General features: G+C 32.4%; 3 protein-coding genes and 1 non-coding gene across 5 annotated transcripts; 1 reads left to right on the top strand and 3 right to left on the bottom strand.

The window, feature by feature from the left end:
- The first annotated feature begins 404 nt into the window (after nt 1-404).
- On the top strand, nt 405-476 carry TRNAG-UCC (transfer RNA glycine (anticodon UCC)). The gene has a single exon. It is a non-coding gene; the product is annotated as a tRNA-Gly (tRNA).
- Nucleotides 477-1,236: 760 nt separating this feature from the next.
- On the bottom strand, nt 1,237-4,954 carry LOC101499951 (FT-interacting protein 4-like). Of its 2 annotated transcripts, none has more exons than XM_004491500.4 (2): nt 4,791-4,954; nt 1,237-3,670 (listed from the first exon to the last, which is right to left on the bottom strand). In XM_004491500.4, exon 2 carries the CDS (start codon nt 3,653-3,655, stop codon nt 1,367-1,369), a length of 2,289 nt encoding a protein of 762 aa, XP_004491557.1. In that variant the 5' UTR covers nt 3,656-3,670; nt 4,791-4,954; the 3' UTR covers nt 1,237-1,366. The 2 variants fall into 2 exon arrangements, with proteins under 2 accessions (XP_004491557.1, XP_073221144.1); XM_073365043.1 differs by lacking the exon at nt 4,791-4,954 and adding an exon at nt 3,798-3,932.
- A 1,176-nt stretch (nt 4,955-6,130) lies between these two features.
- Nucleotides 6,131-13,628, bottom strand: LOC101499647 (cytosolic enolase 3). The gene is made up of 13 exons (XM_004491499.4): nt 13,389-13,628; nt 13,149-13,303; nt 12,293-12,467; nt 11,468-11,539; nt 11,242-11,358; nt 10,812-10,892; nt 10,367-10,443; nt 9,568-9,671; nt 8,642-8,740; nt 8,463-8,548; nt 7,712-7,798; nt 7,031-7,228; nt 6,131-6,526 (listed from the first exon to the last, which is right to left on the bottom strand). Exons 1-13 carry the CDS (start codon nt 13,491-13,493, stop codon nt 6,461-6,463), a joined length of 1,422 nt encoding a protein of 473 aa, XP_004491556.1. The 5' UTR covers nt 13,494-13,628; the 3' UTR covers nt 6,131-6,460.
- Nucleotides 13,629-14,349: 721 nt separating this feature from the next.
- Nucleotides 14,350-19,867, bottom strand: LOC101499331 (neutral ceramidase 1-like). The gene is made up of 10 exons (XM_004491498.4): nt 19,729-19,867; nt 18,990-19,380; nt 18,100-18,308; nt 17,204-17,548; nt 16,843-17,107; nt 16,185-16,452; nt 15,960-16,085; nt 15,597-15,660; nt 15,183-15,346; nt 14,350-15,034 (listed from the first exon to the last, which is right to left on the bottom strand). The coding sequence occupies exons 2-10, from the start codon at nt 19,319-19,321 to the stop codon at nt 14,483-14,485; spliced, it is 2,325 nt and encodes a 774-aa protein (XP_004491555.1). The 5' UTR covers nt 19,322-19,380; nt 19,729-19,867; the 3' UTR covers nt 14,350-14,482.
- Nucleotides 19,868-20,892: the final 1,025 nt, after the last annotated feature.

Genomic DNA, 20,892 nt, shown 5'->3' with positions numbered 1-20,892 from the left:
TTGGTTGAGATTGATTTGATCCAATTTTATCGAATACATAATAAATAATGCTAATGATTTTCAAACATAAATATAATATGAGTAACTAAATTTTAATCAGGATAGGTAACTTGCACTTGAAAAAGTTGGGTTGGGATTTTCAAATTTGGTACTTTTATTTATTCATGGTTGGATTAACAATGAAAAAGTTCTAGAGCTTTAGCATTTGTAGAAGCAACAAAGTTTGTTGAATTACATGGCATTTTTTTTAGGATGGATTGACAAAAATATGCTAGACATCTTATAATTTTTAATGATGGAATTATGACCTGTCTAAATATATGATTGAATAATTATGACATATCATATAAAGGTGCATAAGAAAATAATATGAATTGGATTAAAACAATGATAATTCCAAGCAGGCGTTTGTAGTCCAACGGTTAGGATAATTGCCTTCCAAGCAATAGACCCGGGTTCGACTCCCGGCAAACGCAACTTAATTTTTTTGTGGTGATAAGTATTTATGCTGCATTAAAACATATTTAACTTGAGCATTTATTTATTGTCATTTTTGAAAGTATTTTTTTATATATTATAAATTATGATCTCTTCTCTGTATAAAAATATATTTTTTATGAAGACTCGAATTTCACACACGACAAGAAATGACACCATTTTCTCCGACTAATTTGAAGCGGACAGATTTTCTCCAATTAGTTGAGTGTGGGATGGAGAAGTCAAAACCCGTCCCGTTTCCTTGCCATGTCTATGCACCATAGGTGTGCATTAAATACTTTGTTTTATGCCAAAATATATAAGATCTTCTCAAAAAAAATCCATGTTCCATTCATCTTTGACCCATGTTAGGTATTAGTAATGTATAGAAGATGAGAGTAAAAATGCTCAATACTATAGATAGGAGGGTTCATTTTCATTGTTCTGAAATGAAGGGAAATAAGTTGTATATATACTTCAAGATTAGTTACCATAAGCTTGATATAGAGTCGTAATTAATAAAATAAAACAAGTAGTGGAAGAAAACTCCTCCTCTAACAAATTAAATTACACAAAAAACTAAGGCAAATAACGCAAAATTTAACTTGCTAATTTTTATTTTATTTATTTATTTGAATAGAATTTTTTTAAATTTATCGGTTCAATGGGAACATGATATGATTCAAAATCAAAACATAAAAGAATATCAAATATAATGATATCATTTAGAAGCATCGCAACAAATAAAAAACATGAAGCCCAAAGTATCAATTGATTATTAGTAATGAGATAATAAAATTAAATAAAATATTAATCACAAAACTATGCAAATTGCATCTACATAAATGTTGGCTCCTTACCAATAAAAAAAAGAGACAGAGTTGCAATTTCATATCATGCTATCTAATTTTGAAGGCATCCTTCTAAGCCAATTTTCATAAAATGGAGGAAATGGTGAACGAAATATTGGATGCCTTAACAAATAAAGCAACCAAACAAAGACAAGACCTTGAAAAGGAACAATCAAAGTAACAATACCAATTATCAAACACAAAATCATAGCCAACATTGTAGCTATTGAATCATGCCAACTCAAAAGAGATTGCAATCTCTCCATTCTAGTTGCAAACTCACCCATCAATGTTACATATTTCCCAGCCGCAACTCTTAACCGATCGTACCTATTCCGCATGATGACATCCCCGAATTTTGACGGCATTGGATCAAACTCTTCTTCTAGTTCATCTATACTTGCTGTATGAACATGAGACAAATGCAAATCTACATGTGACAGTGTTTTTGGCTTCCTTTCAAGTTGCTGTAACACATGCAGGATAAGACAGGAAAACATTGCTGGCATCAAATTTTGAGGGTAGATTATCACAATAAGGAACACCAACCAAATTATTATTGTTGAAATAGGATTTGTCCACTTGCATATCTCATTGAATTGATTGCATATACCAACCAACCAACTTACAAAGACATTAATCCTTTCAAAATCTGCTCTACATCTCCTCATACTCCACACGATTTCGCGCGAATCTAACATATAATCAATAACCTCTCTTCTCAATGGTGGTTCAGCTTTGCTCATTTTTGACAACACAAGCATGATAGTTTGTCTCCTTAATCCAAAGAACTGAGTCGGAGATAGCGGATCGGAGAAATGTTGTCCCGGAAGCATCGGTAACGTGTACATCATACACATATTAAACATATCTGGACAAGTAAACTTGAAAGCCAATTGAATTTCTCCCATCCTTTTCAACCCAGAAGGTTGAAGTTCAACAAGTGGATAAGAATAGATATAAATTCTATTGATTCCCATTTCCGAAAGACGAATTCTCACCTTCCCTATCCTTGTATCCATTGCTCCTGCAGCTATATTTCCTTCCTCTAAGTGATTATTATCAAACACACAAACTGTGATAAATGTACATGGATCATAAACATCCCAAGAGTATTGTTCATTCCACTTTGGAGAAAGACTATTAACAACAGTTCTTGACCGAATCCATTTCGAGCCATATTTAGCCACACAATATGCATCAGTACGGCCAGGCGATTTCATCGCTGGAAGTCCGGTAGCATTCAATATCCCCATCTCAAAAACTCCGATGCTCTGTCTCCAAAGCATATTAGATGTTGGATTCACATCACTGCTATAGCGTGGATCCTCATCAAACATATGATACCTGCCGTCCAAATAGAGCGTCGTACTAAGCTTACCAACAACAAATCCTTCGTTTTTCATAACGGCAACAGTTTTAGTAGACGGAGGGGACATCATGTCTGAATTCTTCACAGGAAAAACACATGTCCCTAAACTCTTGTGCCTTCTCAATGTACCTTGCTCCACACTCAAACTCAATATTTGATCAAACGGTTCTGACACAGCAAAGAGAATAACTTCTTCGTTCCATATCGTGTTTCCATCATCGATATTTGCCAACTTACTAGTGAAAGTCCAATTCCCAAGAGTAGCCCGGATGAAAATTTGAGATGGGCCCTCGACGTCGAAAATCAGTTCTTCAATTTGAATCAAAGTAACTCTAAGACACCATACCCTAGGCATAAGGTATATCCTTGAGCAAGTATTGAGAGTATTTTGAACACCAGTTGGCACATCACTTAATTGTAAATGCCAAGCTTCATGAAATGATTCATCAGCTTGAGTTCCTATCCAACAAGATATCATAAGTCCTGCCCTGCATTTTCTCCCATTTGGATCCTCTAATTGACACCATTGTGGTGCTAGTGCACTATCAGTTGGAAACCTTGTAGAAATATCAGAAATATTCAATGAAATCTTACCTATATATTGATCATACCTAAGAAAATTATCCTTCACAAGAATCTCAACAGTTGTTATCTCTTCAGTTTGAATTAGACCTTTCTCAAGAGCAAAGACTTGGTTCCATTCAGGGTCTGAGGTGCCGCGGAAGCACAAGGTTTTACCTTGAAAGCTCCCAGCTATGATCTCCACATAAGGATCACAATTGTTGTAGCCATAATGTCCAAACAAATTTGTGGCTCTGACAATCTTTACAAATAAGAAGAGATTGATTTCAACAAGGTCAGTGCTAGTTGTGATTCCACCATTTCTTGTAGTGCTATTGGCTCCAATGTTGGGAGAAATAACTTTCAAATTGAAATCCACTTTCTGATCAGACATGCTTGGTAATAGTAGCTGCAAATACAACAAAAGGAACCATTAAAATTAAATTAGTGGAGGGATGATCCCAAAAACCTTGATCATCACAAAAATAAGTTTTGTTGGCTTTGATTTATTTGAGTTTATCTCATGACATACTTACTTTTGAGATTGTTTTTGGAGAAGCTAGTGAAAACAAGCTATGATATGTCCATAAATTGTTTTCAGATTATTTCTATAAGGTCTCCAAAATAGCTTCTGAAAACAACTTATAATTTACCTGAAAACAGTTCAATTTATTTTATTTTTTGTTATAGAAATAGCTTATAAATAAATATTTACATAATAAGTGTTTAATTAAATTATTTATAACATGGCAAATACAAAATGGAGCTGAATATGAAAATATTATGAAATTCAATATACCAGCTTAGATAAGTTAACAAAATTTTACAAACAACCATAATTGATAGTTTACACGTAAATTAAATTGTAAATACTCAATGGTTCTCACTAACTAGTGCATGTTATGTTTAGTTTCACAGTGAAATTGCAAAATTACTGCGAATCACCATGATTGTGTGATTATTACCGCCAAGGTCGTATTAAAAATTTTAGATATCATATTCTAATCTTAAAAATTGGATCAATAATTTAAAAAAATGCAATTTTATTAATTAAAAAAATTGGTAAAATAAATTTTAGTTTCTATACGGTGCAATCTACGCTTACCAATCTACATGATAAATATCATTCATATCATCCAGTTATGTTAATTCATGTAACAAGAAAAAATGTACAAATAACATTTCACATTCTCAAATTAAACTCAAATATACATTTCAACAATGATAATACAACTACTACAATTATATCCATAAAAACAATTCTATTCATAAAATAGGCTCATAAAATACACACATACTAGAACTCAAAATTTAGATAATATTTGAAAAGAAATTTTACTATTCAAAATTTAGTTGCAAAGATTAATTGTCGGTTCTAACGACAGCAAAACCAAACATACACTTTACAAGGAGAATATTATTTACAAAAAGAAAAGTTATATAGACTGAAAAGCACGTACAAAAAGAGATAAAAGAATGCAAAAAATAAAAGCTAATAATAGAGTTAACAGATAATGAACAATACTTACTTACAACACAACCGTTTCGAAAGTGAAAAAAGATTCCACAAAAAGATATAAAACCACTGTCAGAGAAACTACCGTCGGGGAAGAGACATACGTTGCAATCGCCGACGTTTAACCATCGGAACAGAACGGAGACGTTAATAGAGAGAGGGTAGTCTTTGTTTCTGAGAGTGTGTTTTTTAAAAAATAAATCTAAAAATAGAAAATTATAGTTGAGATTCTATAATTTATTGACAACTAGATTCTATATTTTCTTAAAAAATTATCAAATATTTTTAAAATTCTTAAGCATCAATTGTTACTATAATAAAGTGATTTTATTATGGAGAAAAAATCTTAATGTTGATTGGTTAAAAGCTAAAATAAGTAATGTTAATAATTTATGGTATTTATTTTCTTCATATTTATATATATATATCACAACATAATAACTTACCACAATAATTTTTGGAACATAATTTTTTATAAAACTAATTTTTAGAGTAATAATTAATTATAAATTGTCACATTGCTATAAATATTAGACTCAATCGTAATATCTGAAAATCACATATAATTTATAAGATTATTATTTGTGATTGATGAAGAATGTAACAAAACAAATTACATTAAAATTAAACTCATTTAAAAAAAAAATTACCATGGTTGATTAAACACTTGTAGATAAAACATAATTTTATCAGAACTATCAATATCAAACTTTTTAAAATAATGAATAAATTGTGAGTTAAAACAGGTAAAAAAAATCAATTGAAAGAAAATATAATTTAAAATATATAGAATTTTACTGTGTCAATGTTTTATGATTTTGTTTTATATTGTTCTATGATTTCTTAATATAGCACACATAAAAAACCAAATATAATAAATAAAATTTACGCTTATTATTTTTTTTTTTTTTAATGTGAATCGAGTATTATCGTTCAATTCAAATAGGACCACGATGAATAATAAAACTTTTCTTTGAAGATGCTGTATTTTCAAAACTAAATATAAATCTATGACCTTTAATTAAGTTGAAGGATACTTTTACAATCTCATCTAAGTAGTCTTAATAAATACTACTCTTATGTAATCAAGGTCTTAATGGATAATATTTCCATAATAATTATATTTTTTCTATAAAAAAATGTAAGATGCAGAGATAGTATCCAAATCATTTTGCATGTACAGACCAAATCATTTTATGTTGTATTCTGTCATTTTGCATGTACAGTCAAGGATTTTATTTCTGGACCACTTAACCCCAATTGCCACCATCTCGAGATTATTCAATGTGAACTCTTCGAGCAATGACGTATGTTGCAGTTGTACTAGTAAATATGACCATTGTCAAAACTGGATAACTATAACCAATATCACTTGCATAAACAAATTTTGATTTGAAATCATCCACAATTTTCAGTGTCATATCGAGTATTAATTTCTGTGCACAACAATTGATGAATATAAGCAGGCCACACTGTATCATGCATATGTATATTCCTAAATTCTCGTTCAAACAGTCCCTAAAACCTAATGGTGCAATTGAGGCAAAAATTACATCGTAAAAGTTTGGTAAACAAAAATTACATCGTAAAAGTTTACAAATATTGTACCTTGAACTTCAACCTCATTCGTGTACCAAACTAAAAAAACATCTAAAAAAATCAACCTGAAGAAATTGTTCATTCTTACTGCCTCCAATCTTCACCAGCATAAACTGCTTGATCTCCAAGCTCCTCCTCAATCCTAAGTAACTGTATCAAATTTCAGTTCATTGTTATACTTTACCTTCACTTGAAAAAGAAAAGAAGAAATATGCTTTGCATATATGTAAAATATGACTGCCTGCAATAGACTGGTGATATTTTACAAACAAGAGTATGTAGACAAAAACATCAACTTATATCGCTACATAAAATAACTCGGCATGGGCTAAGTTATGTTTGGGCATGATGCAATCTCCGATTTTTGTTTAATGAAAAAAGAAAAGTATACTTGAGGAATAGACAGTGTGCCATGCCAATAAATCCTAAAAACACACAAAAAGCGGACTGGAAATGTTCTCAAAAACACACACAAGTCCCCTCAAATCACGATTTGAAACCCACCAACACTGAAAATATCACCAATTACAGAAAACTGTCGTCATTTTCTCGCGGTTGAGTTTTAATTTAAAAATATGGTTTTTAAATATTTTTGAATCAGCCATAATCTATAACCATGCAGTAAAACCATCAGAATAAGAACCGGAAAGAGACCTGGTTGTACTTTTCTAAACGTTCTCCTCTGCAAGGAGCTCCTGCTTTAATCTGACCAACAGCAAGGCCAACAGATAAATCAGCTATGAAAGAGTCTACAGTTTCTCCACATCTGTGAGACGTCACCACTCCCCAATGTGCTTCCTTTGCCTGCTTCACCACTTCAATTACCTCTGTAACTGTTCCAACTTGGTTGACCTGGATTGCAATGAATGGGAAACAATCACATTTTCCTGTTTCTTTTCTTCAACAAAATAGAAGTACAAAAGAGGATCAAAATACCCTCCCAGATGAAATAGCGGGAAAAAAAGTGCAAATACAGCGGCATAACTAAACTACAGGCAATCTACGTTTATATTTTTCTCTTTCATATAAATTAGACTAACTTTGTTACTTGTGATCTTATATTATTCTCTTTAATATAAACTAGTTTTGTAACTTGTGATTTTGTATTTGCATGAAAAAGCAACCTTTTCCAAAGTTTGTAGATATCCAATGCCTCAACTTTAATTGTAAAACAGGATAGTTTACATTCCATCAGACATCAACAAATAAATTTAACATTTATTATTCAAAACAGAAATCCTCTTCAAGTTAAAACAAATTGAGAGATAAGATTAAATTTGTTATTAGACTTAGACAAAGAACCCGTTGAAGGTTCATGTAACAATATTCAGTTACCTTAAGAAGAAGAGCATTACAAGCAGTCTCGGTTATTGCTCTCTCAATGCGCTTTGGATTTGACATCAAGAGATCATCGCCTACTACCTGAAGAATCACTCACATCACACGAAAGGAAATCATATCATCAAAAGCTCCAATTAGTAGCCAATAAATTGACAAAACATCTCAAAGTCAGGGGTAACATATAATTAACCAATGTAATGTTCAACCACCATATGTGACAAAAAGATTTTGTATTACAGTTTTTTCCTCCCTTTCCTAAATAACCTGCTAATGTATCAACAAGGCATTCCTACACTAACAATCTGTATGTTATTAATTTTCATTGAAGTACCCCGTAATCTCTAAAACAGTAATGCCTACTTAAGAACATCAACCTTTGGCTGCACAGATTAACTAGGAAAGATTCAATGCTCATTAATTCCAACAAATTAATAACTGCTTAACAAATACTCCCTCTATTTCTTTTTAAGTACCAATTTTTTATTATTTATCTGTCATATTCAAATTTCAATGTTATATTGACTATTATCTTGTCTATTATAACCCCTAACTATTTATAGCAGAGATAGAAATCAGCGCAATAGAAAAATGAACTGTCAAGGGTATAAGAGAAAAAAGATTAATAATTTCATAAAATACAAAAAAAAAACATAAAAAATTCTGAGGTTAGAGTGTGGAAACCTTAAAGGAATGGAGTAAAACTGACAAATTCCAATAAAATATATAATTTTGCAACAAATAATACCTGGCAAATTCCAAGACTTGAGATATACTTGATATGTTCCCAATCTTCCTTGTCAAATGGATCTTCTATTGATACAACTGGGTATTCTACAAATTCAGAAAGATAAAAAATAAACATGTAGTAAAGCTTAAATAATTTATAACAACCACAGTAAGAAGGGGTAAGATAGACCAATTTACCAGCACATAGTTCCTGGTACAACTCTATCAAATCCTCTGCTGACTTAAAATTCTGTCCTGACTTTTGCGGAGATTGAAAGTCCAGATCATATCTTTTACCTATTTCCGGGATAAAGCATGCACATAGAACAGCATAAACTGGTTAAGGAGGAAAGATAAAAGGTGCCAAAAAGCACTAGAGGTTAATTAACACCTTGAGGTGAGAGATGCCTCGCATAAGAAAGGTGTTAAAATTAAAAGAATAAAATGGCAAAATACTTTACTAGTTTCCATATAATTAACTACTCAAACAGTTTTTTTTTTAAAAAAAACTACTCAAGCATAATACTAATGATGAAATTAAATGTGATAATAAGTCAACCACGCTTGTCAATGACAAGCTCTAAAGGTTGAAGTCCATAACCATTACACATTGTGCCTCAACCTACAACCTTTTTACCTTCCATTTATCTCTTACACTTCCAAACCTTAATTATCTCTCTCTAAATTTTGAACTGTATGCAAACCAAAAATAACTCCAAATCAAACACACACACCCAAAAAAAAGTCATTACACATACCAGGTAACACAAATATAACCAGATTCAGAATTAGTGGTAGACTTCGGATTTCATAGCACTATTTTTAACAAATAAGATTGCTACTTTTACAACTATAAGTGTATGTTTGGTTTTGTAGTGGGATTGGCAAAATCACGGTGAGCCGCCACTCCCAACGCAAAACCAAACATGCACTAAGCTAGTCTAAACTTTTTTGCAATGACAGCAAAGTGAAATAAACTGCTTTTAACTTTTGCAAATGATGATGTAAAACAGTTCATAAAACCGTTGTAACACAGTTTCTCATTATAAGAGCAATAAGCAATGATAGAGTGAGCAAGAATCAACAATTTCCATCTTCTCAAGAATCTAAAAGCAGATAATTACCTATACAAAAATTTGTAGCAGCGACATCAAGTGCTATCTTTATTTTATCATTATAACCGGTTCTACTAATGGCCTCCTTTACAAGATCCAGGGCTTCTCTAAAACTGATGATATTTTAAAGAGTCAGCTCAGAAGTAGAAATAAGATTATATCACAACATCAATAAAAGCAATCATTTTAGAATGAAAATATACTTAGTAATACAACATTACCCAAACACGGATTTCATACAATCCACTCCAATATATTAAATTAGAGAATACTTTCTCGAGAGTAATTAAGTCTTAGCATACTCTCCTTCAAATAATGACCTATCACTCTTAACTTGTTCTAAACATTAAGCACAAACTCTTTTGAATCAATTAAGCATGTTTTATGTTGCTGTAATTTTAAACACTTTTCTACTCTAAACAGCATTCATCATGTAGAATAATACTCTGTAATTATAACATGCAGTAGTTCAATAGTTTCCTTAAAGCAAGTTAAATTAAGAATCCTAAAACAAAAGGAGTTCCTTTCTTCCCATAGCATATAATTATATATTTCTAGAGACAACAGATATTATATATCCAACAAATCAGACAGTAAAAGAAATAATAAAAAAATAAAAAAATAAAAATTACCAACCAGCTTCATTATTGACTCTCATCATATTAGATAATACTGTATAAAGCAGTTTTGGAGTTTTTTTTCTTTCCTTTCTCCTAAAACATATTTTGTCCTTTTCATATCATTCATTTAAAAGTAAAGAATTTTAAAAAGCTGTACAAATCCAAAGAGTTTAACATAAAAAGCTTGCCTGGAGACATTAGGAGCAAAGCCACCATCTTCACCAACATTACAGTTATGTGCCCCACATTTTTCTGTAATAACAGCCTGCCCTTTTGTCACGAACAATACAAATAATTGTATCAGCATAAACAAGATATCTCCAAGTGCCTGTTAGGATTATTTGCTCCAACACCGAATATATAGATACGGGCTGAGAGACAGATTGGATTGCTTATAAGCTATTAAAACGAAATATTAAGGCCATAGAACTGTAAGCAGCACCAAAAGTAAAGGCAATAACAGCATAGGATCTAAGTCATTGTAAGAGAGCTGAACAGCAACACAATTAAACTTGAATTGTTCTAGCATGGGAGCATTACAAAGCTTGAGATTGTGAGAAAATATATCTAACCATAGAAAACAAAAACTGAAAGAGAAAAAAAAGGATTGTGAAAATAAAAAGGAAAAATCACCTTTAAATGATGATAGGTCTCAGAGCCCATTCGCAGTGCTTCCTCAAATCTGCTTGCTCCAATCGGAAGAATCATGATTTCCTAATAAGAATAATATAAGAAAGTTTTCACAATTGAAATAATTTAAATCACTATGAAGCATCAGGGGAAACACAGCTTTATAGATACTATATCTATTGACAATAAAAGGTCAGATTAAGAACAGAATCAAATACAATAGTCAAATTCTATTAAGTTAAACAACAAAGAATTGACTAAATGTTAGTTACAACAGAAGTGTGTGAACCACGAACTACTATATCATATAAATATTTTTGCATTTGATTTCATTGTTTGTAAGTATCTTCATAGGAAATAATAGATGTAAGATTACTGAAACACTAACGAGAATATCTGAGAAATCAAGCAGCAAGAGAATTAGAAACTATACCTGAATGGCCAGATTATTTCCAGCATGTTTCCCACCACTTATAACAGTAAAGGCAGGAACGGGAAGCATTGGGTTGGTTTTTCCAGACAGGTCAGCAATGTGCTTGTACAGTGGAACCTGATATTTTGTTTTTATATTCATGATCACTTGACAGAACAAATCTACTTATTTCCAGATTAAACTTTAAATGAACTTAATAAAAACAACAAATGACAAGTTGCCATACTTCCTTTTCAGCAGCCCCAGCTTTACATGCAGCAATGGACACAGCTAATATAGCATTTGCTCCAAGTTCCCCCTGCAAACAACAATCAGAAACAAAACAGTGACACGGACTACCTTCACCAAGCTCACCGGATGAAAACAGATGTAAGGTAAGCAATCACTTGATATTGTGGATGAAAACAGATATATTTTAACGTGAATCAATATAAAATATATAGTTACGAAATCCCATCTTACAGAAATGCAAATCCTACTTTATAGTATCCTTTTTGAATCCGTCATTTTAACAGCCGGAAAAATTATCCTACTAACCCATGTATGCACATTATTGAAGATATGAAAACCAAATGGATATAGAATAGAACAGTGAAAATATACAGAGAACAAAACTACTGAGTAAGAATCAAGCATTATCCCAATTGTATTACGGATCAATGTTATAATAATAAAATTTGCAAAGTTTTTAATATTAATTACCCACCACTTAAATGTATCATAACTATGTGTCATAACTAAATATCTCAGATAGATGTCTTTTACTATCCTGAAACAGAAACAAAATGTTCATTTTGATAATCTGTGTTGAATCCATCACTAAAACTAAAGAATGCTAAAACTCCTATCATGTACAAGAGCAAGAGAGGAAACAACAAACAAGACTTATTCCATTGGGTGGGGTTAGTTTTTTCCCCCTACTCAGTTGCCAAATTCATCTTACAATGTGACATAAAAGAAGCATTGACATAACGCTATGCAGTATGATTTTGACTTTCAACAAACAAAATAACTTGTGTTCGCCTCACCCAGCAGAAAAATGTTAAAATACCTTCTTCTCTGTTTTATCCAGGTCTATCATAGCATGATCAATCTGGGACTGCAGTGTTGGATCCATACCGATCAATGCCTCAGATATTTTCTCATTTATATTTTTAACAGCTTTAGCAACACCATTTCCTAGATACACACCTTTGTCCCCATCCCGTAACTCAACAGCCTCATACCTGAAATGAATCCTCAACCCAAACAGTCAATGTTAATCCGATTCAACAATTGATCAATAAAAATTATCAACTTGCTAGCAACAAAATAAAAACACCAACAGGAGCAGAGTGCTGAGCCCAATCAGAAAATCAACTGTATAGGGCAACAATGTAGAAAACTCAGGCTCTGTTTAGATTGACTTATTTGAGCTTATCTATTGGCAAAAATACTTATGATACTAATTGGGAAAATTTATGTTAACAGCTTATGACATGTCCATAAGTTGTTTTCATTTTATTTCTATAAGTTCTCCAGTATAACTCATGAAAACATTTTATAAGAGAAATAGCTAAAAACAGTTTATAGCATAAGCACTTATGTATAAGCTTATTTTATAACACAAAGTAAAATAAAGTCATACTGTTTTTATATAAGCTATCTTGGATAGCTTATAAAAATTAGCTAAAAACAACTTGTTTTCATAAGCTCTCTTTAACAGACTCACAAGTCCTCTTTAACAGACTCACAAGTCCTTATGCCAGTAGATAAGCTTAAATAAAGCAATCCAAACAAACTCAGAGTTTATTTATCAACTAAAACCAAATTGAATTGGAATGAATCTATACGAATGATAATGATTTGTGATTGAAAATAAAAAAGGAATAAATAAATAAATAAATAAAAAGAGGAAAAAGGCTTACATGCCAGTGGAGTTACCGGAGGGAACGGAAGCACGAAACATGGATTTGTTAGTATACAAATCGACTTCGACGGTTGGAATTCCTCTGCTATCAAGGATTTGTCTCGCTTTCACTTTGGTGATAACGGATTGAACTCCCTTTTTCATGTGATTCGACTGTAGATTTGATAAATAAAAAATTAAAATCAATGTTAAGAAATTGCGATATAATTAAAAAAGAGATAGGAGTGAAATGATATACGATGAAGAGAACGGGATCGGTGGTTTTGGCTCTAACGGCGGCATTGACGGCATCTTCGAGTTTACGGGAAAGCGTGTATTTATCGAGATATTCTTGAACTGACATTTCTAACTGTTTCTTCTTCTTCTTCTTTTTTCACACTATCACAGCTGAGACTTCAGATGAATTCAATGTTACTTGTTGCTTCCTCTCTTCCACTGCGATTCAGTGTGTGCAAAACACTTCCTCATTCAACGTCGTCGTATTGTAGTATCTGTATCTTTTTTTTTTTTTTTGGTATAATTCTTTTTTCTTTTTTTTTAGAATTGTATAATGCATAGTTGTTTTGCTGTTTGTATTTATTTTTTTTATTTTTTTTATGAATTTGTTTCTCTGTTTTACTTCTATATTTCGGCTAACTATGTATTTTACTGTTTTTCGTCAAACTCAACACTAGTCATTTAAGTTTTAGTTATTCTATAGGTACTATCATTTTTTTTCAAAGAAATTTAAATTAATTATTTGAGAATTTTTAAATAGATTTCTGAATCAATAATTTTTAGTTATTTAATTATTTGCAAAACATTGAGCATCCTCAGACTACAACCTCGCCCACGTTCCTAGTTTTGTTTTCCTTTTCTTGTCTTCTTTCATTTCTGTTTCTTAAAAAAAATGGGCTTGGGATTTGAGGTTAAAATTATTTTTTTCATGAAATATTATTTTTTAAGTTAAAATCAATTTTAAGTCTAGGATTGCTTTCATTTTGATGGAAACTAAACACTCAAACCCGTAAAAATCAATTTTATGGCATTCTAAAACACTTCTATATCTTGCAAAATGAATTCAAATGTGTAGAAATCAATTTTATGGTATCTCTATTAAAATGAATTGAAACATGCACATAATTTCACTACTCTTAGGTCTAACATTAACAAAATAAAATGAGGCACAGCAGATAAAGAATAATGGATAACAAAGGACATGTTGTCGAATCAACCTTGATTTAATTAAGTATTCTGGGAGGCATTAGTACAACAAATCCCAAATTATATAGTAATAGTAACTTTTTTAAGACCATTAAACGTGTAGAGTGAATCGATGTGTCTCCCTTTCCTTTAGTGTGCTACTACAAATGCACTAGATGAACCGGTAAAGTGATGAATTGACCCTAATAAACCCTTTGAAGCCCCAAAATGTTTTATTCTGTATACACCAGGAGCTACATCCTGTGGAATCCTCCATTCTATTCTGGCTTTACTATGAGAACTGAGTTTAGAAGGCCTTGACCAGATGAAGCGCACGCAGAAATCATCGTCATCGTAAGCAGGAACCCAAGTATCCTTTCCTTGGAGATGTTCCACCAGAGAAAATGTACCTTCAGTCATAAGGTCATTTCGAGGGCAAGCAGACCAAAAAGTAACCGAAACTGTGTCACCTCTCTTAAAGGTGGAATTTTTTTGTACATCAGAGCTACAATCTCCAAAGTTTACACCAAGAGGGGTTCTATCCATCACTACCGGTGTTAGTAAGCTTATTTGCTTGTTCAAGAGGTCAGGGGGTTGTGGGCCTGGTTCTACGGGCTGACCACTGATGAGAGCGCGTGCGAGCTTCTTGAATTCTTGAATGTATGCACTCAGTGTGTGTGGACCATACAGCGTGGACGCACCCTGACAACATGAAAAATGAAGTTAAAAAGTTGCACATAATGGTTATTATACAAGAAAAATTGTTATCGTGACAGGGTTGTAAAAAAAGTCTGTGACTATGATGTTTGTCGAGACATCAATGTCACTTTCCATAAAAGTTACAACTAACCTCATATCTTTGCACCTCGTACTCCTCGTATGTGGTCACATATTGTGAATAAGTATTGGTCAACCCTGCTATAACAACATGAATGTCGCTACCGAAGCTTTTGTCACCACTTAGCACTGTCTTCACGGCATCGCGAAGCCGCCTCCCAGCCATTGTTGTAAATTCTGTTAGAATTGAAACAATTACAACAAGCATGAAGCACCCAAAGAAATACATAGGCCAACTTGGATTATCTCACAAACACTGACGTTCAACGGCTGAGACTGTATGATATGTCCATTTTCATTACATTTGGTTTACAATACTACTTTTCTCATTAGACCAAGGTCATTGATAGTTGAAACTTGGCATTTTAGAATGCAGAGAACAGAAATTCAAAAGCAACACCATTACAAGAAATTATGAGTAATATACCTCCTGGTACACTAAGAATAACAAACTGCCCAATTCGGAGGATCTGGATTGGAAGTATTGAAGGCTGCAAACAGAAGAAAGCTAAATAAGTAAATTTTATCGCAAATTATATTGTCCAGCACGAAAAATTGGAGACAGTGTTATCATATGGAAGTCACCAGAAAACATCAAATACAGGTCTTGGAAAAAATGCATAATAACTGAGAATGTATAGTAGGACAAGCCAAGAAGATCAAGTTTGCAATGCTCTGAGGGAAGTGAATAATCTGTTAAAATTGACATATTTTTTTCCTAATCAACCATAACTTAACTGAGCCTGGAGACAGTATAAGACATAATATTCTGCATAAATGAGTAACTTACTGCCCAATCATATGGAAGCTTCATTTCACCGGTATCAAGCAAAATAGGCTTTGGGTATTGACAATCTATCTGTTCCTGGTCTGGCGTTTTCAGTAAGTTGCGGACCAGTTTCCAGAATGGATTACCCTGACAAAATTAAAAACAAGTAAGCATAAACTTCAAAAGATATTTAAGAATACAATTCTAGAATAATGCGTAAGCATAAGATATATAATCAGTGATTACCTGATCATCGCCTTGCTTAAAATCAAATGCTCCAGGCCCATCAGTTGTTCCAGCAGCAAATCCAAATCCCATTGCAGCTGGACATGTCTTTACTAGCTTAGAAGCTCCTGTGCTAGAAACATTTACCTCGAGCTGGGAGAAATCAATGTAGGCATGTCGAAAATCTACCTTTCCTTTAATCTGTTCGGATGCTCCATTAAATAGCTCCACTGCTTTATTAAACTGTCTCTCCCCAATAATACGTGTACTTTCAAATTCATCTGGGTAACTGCAATATTAGTTACAAGAGGCAATTTAGAGACTGTTTGGATCTACTTATTTGAACTTATCTACTAGCATAAACTCTTGAGTAACTGTTTGGGAGACCTTACAGAATCAGCTTATGATATCTTCATAAGTTGTTTTTAGCTTACTTCCATACGCTCTCCAGGAGCGCTTATGAAGACAACTTATAGTTTTTTTCTTTTTACAACTACAACTTATAGCTTATATGTCGTATAGTTTAACTTTATTTGATCGTTTGTTTTAGAAATAGCTTAAACATAAGCACTTATATAATAAGTCTTTATGCTATAAATGCTTGATTCAGTTAGTAATCACACAAACTTATGAAATTTGTAAAAACTACAGAAAAACTGAGCATGCAATAAATAATTACCCAGGTCCTCGGCCATAGCATAACTCATTCTTCCCTCCACATGTGCTGTGATTGAAGTCACAAGGTAGTCCAGTGTCTGTACAAAAGGCTCCAAGTACATTTGGACTAACATCACCACAATTTGATTGACAAAATGCAGATACAAATCTAGGTTTGTCAGCCTGCCTAAGGACACCTCTCACACGTCTAGCAACACTTGAAGTTTTGGTTGCCGGGCTACCAGGAGGAGATTGGAATGAGGCGGCAAGTTCCAGTAATTCATGGTCTGTATCAATAAATTTTAAGTGAGATAAGAAAATATAATTCATTTATTATAAAAGCAAGACTGAAGAATTGCAGCCAAATGCATAAAAAAGCTTACGATTATCAGGAAGACTGGGAATTATATTTGAAATTCTTCGAGGTAAGCCATCCTTTTCAAATTCAACAGAATCTGTTCTTACAGCACCTTTTCGCTCAAACCAGTCTTCCATAAATCGCGCAGCAGCCCCCTTATTATCCCCACTAACTAATGAGTTTGTGCGACTCATTGAAGTCCCATGTGTAGCAAACCAATTAAAGCTTCCCACAGGACCCCATTCATCATCAACAAACTTCAAAAGAGACATTTCTTTATCGACATTATAGTTGTATTTGCTTCTCTCTGTAGCAGGGTTGTTGAGATAAGCACTAGGACTGCGATTAACACCAGCATCTAAAATCTCTCCTGCGAGATGAAGATAACATATTTATAAGTATATCACCAAAAGGAGGGAGAAAGTTTGCATTACTTATGCACCTTGTGACACATTTTTCTTGTCTTTGTTTATTTGTTCAGGGTGTCTCAAAAAATAGATGCAAGTGGAGAAATCAAATTGATGCTTTTCTTTCTTTTTTTTTAAAGTTGCGTCGCATTAATCATGCTGGAATCAAGATTGCTGCACCATTTTCTTATGTGGTTGTTTAAGTGAACATGTGCAAGTTCCATTCATATATAATTCCTTTATTTTCTTCATCTCTTACACAAAGATTATGAAAAAAACAACAAAAGTTAAAGAATGCAGACATCACAGACAATTGAACCCAAAATGTAAAACAAAAACTGAGCAGCTTGCTTCCTATAGATTTTCATCATTTTCTGACATGCTTTAACAGTATGCAAAACTTCAGTAATTATAAATAGAACTGAAGTTATCCATTCGTTTTTTCATGCTTGCGTCTGTGTATAAGTACCTAAGGGAGAAAGGGGAAAGGAGGGAATTCTAAGTCGTTCCTTACCCTTGTTGACAAAAATTGATCCTGGGCGGAGATTTTCATGGGCCTGGACAATGCTTTTCTCGATGCCATCAACAATGACATCAAATGACTGACGAACGAATCCAAGAGATGTTACAATATACACAACATATTGGAGATAACCCCCAGGACCAGCATGAGTGTGAATTCCACTAATAGCTACATTATTTTCTGTATATATGTCACCATATCTGTCAAAATAAAGTGTGATATAAGACATGTAAAAAAAGGGCAATGCAATACTACAGAACTCCCACAATAACATAATTCGGAAAAGGTTGGACCCAAATTCCATGCATCAAGAGAATCGTGAAGTCACACAGACCTGGGATAACGGTTGTTGGATGAAGATCAGATGGCTCATATTCTACTTCACCAAATCAGCTATAATATATAACATGGAATATGAGCCACCCAATCTTCATCAAACAACTAAGATAAGTGATTGCGTGAATGCATGGAATCCAATTCTGAAAATGTCACTTATTATCGGTTTGCTGTAAACATTTTTACCTAGCATTATTAATGGGTCTAATGTATGTCACTTGAGATTAAATTAAATAAACTAACTCAAAGCATTAGCAACTATACTACTAACAGAAACTATAGAAAATCTCCTTTACAGTCAATCTATTGTAATTCATGGAGAGTTGGGTAACTCAACTGGTTTGAGCTAAATGTTGAAGAAATTGGAGAAATTAAAGGATCGAGGTTCAGGCTCAAACCCTAGTGAAGGAGAAAATACCAACATAACAACTAATATACTAACATTTACCTATACAAAAATCTTTTGAAATTTCTACAAGCAACTCTAAAAGTAACAAACTATTACGGTAAAATCTTGAGAGAAGATTAGGTATTAATAACGGTACCTTGCTTTAAGCCTCTCAAGAACTTTGATAGTAACTATCTGAGAAGCCATGCAGGCATCAAGATTAACAAACACGACACGTTTACCCTTTGGGTCACCAACAATAAAAGCACGAGACCTTAACCTGAAGTGAACCCCAGATGCAATCTGTCCTGCGTTAGCATACCCCATCATGTTAACATCAGCTGCAGGACCCGTAATATCATAGCTTCCAACACCAATCAAATAATTAGAAGCAGAATATGCAACATCACTCTTCACTAGTATTATTAGGAGCAACAAAAAGCTACAAACTCTCATAGTTGCATAACATGAAACTTGTGGAAACTCCATCACAAACCCAAGTTCAAATCAACCAAAAAGTTCAACTTTTCAAGCTCTTCTCATTTTCCCTAACAAATTAACCACACAAAAGCTACCAATTAGTATTAAAGAAGAAGAAAAAAAAACATGAAATGTAAATGGAAATTTCATAAGTTTAAATGCAATGAATTCCAATTTCACAATCAATTATGGGTATGACACTCAGTAACACCGGATCCTCTGATCAAAGATCTGTCAGTGTCCAACATGTGTCAGATACCAACACTATACTCACACCTTGATTACGCAATTAATTCATTTTTTCAAATTATTACTCGACCTATCAGTGTCAGTATTATGACATGAAATAACTGTATATATTTCAAAAACACATTTTCAATTACAAAAAAAAAAAGAGAAGGAATTCAGTATCTCACCAGGGCAGATGTAAAGTTGCGATGAACATGAGCATGCAAAAAAGTAATCGAAGTAAATTGGTGAGTGTGGGTTATATAGAGAGAAAGGGAAGAGAGAGAGAATAGTCCAATAGAAATTGTAGAATAGAGTGAAAGGAATGGTGGGTAGAGTGGAGGAAAGGGCACGGGAAGAAACAGATATTGTTGGAGTAATGAAACATCCACCCTCGCTTTTGAAGCTTCCCTATTTTGGCATTGCATGCTTCAAACCCAATAGATTCATTAATTATACACCTACCATAAAACTATATTTCTAATAAACATTTCTTTCAACAATGTATTGTTTTTTTAGAAAAATAATTAATCGCTTCATGATCTTGCTTTGGTGGAAGTATGCATTTATAATAACTTTTTTGAAAATTTTGTATTTTTATTTAATTCATAAAAAAATTAAATTTTATAAACTCCAGTTATTATGAGTCAAACAAACGAATCACCTCATATTTTAAGAAAAAATAATTACATTTTAGCTAATTTTTATATTTTTATATTTTTATTAATTTCCTAACATATATTTAGTAAATTATTATAAATGAAATATATGACTTCTTTTTGGTCAAAAAAAAAAGAACTTTAATTTTTACCAAAAAAAATAATTAGTCAAAAATAAAAAGAGAACTTTATTTTTTCATCAAAAATAACTTTATTTATTTATTTTGCTTGAACATGAAGAAATACTATAGAAATTATCACCACTTTTGTCAGTTTTTTACTTTTGGGCCAAGCTAACCGAAATGTTTTTTCATATAAATAAAGATAAATAACAATAAAAGTATTTGCATTAAACATTTGAAGTAAATGGAAATAGGATATTTAGGGGTGGACAAAATTCAATTATGAACTAATTTAATTTAGTTTTTTTTATTTATATAGACTAAATTTTATATAATTATCCCAAATTACTTTTAAAAGCAAATATGGTTTAAATTTTTTGAAATAAAATCTGGTTTTGTTCAGTTTTTTTGAACTGAAAATCAATTCGGTTCGATTTTTTCAAACTAAAAACTTGTTCGGTTCAATTCTAAATTTAAAAAATCAATTCAAAAACAGTTCAGTTTTCAATTTTTATAAATCAATTCAATTCAAAAACAATTTAGTTCTACAATTTAATTTAATTTTTGATTT

This window comes from Cicer arietinum, chromosome 2 (genome assembly GCF_000331145.2).
Source record: "Cicer arietinum cultivar CDC Frontier isolate Library 1 chromosome 2, Cicar.CDCFrontier_v2.0, whole genome shotgun sequence".
Lineage (NCBI taxonomy): Eukaryota > Viridiplantae > Streptophyta > Magnoliopsida > Fabales > Fabaceae > Cicer > Cicer arietinum.
Note: the sequence above shows the minus strand (reverse complement) of the source record. Positions and strands in the feature narration are given on the sequence as shown.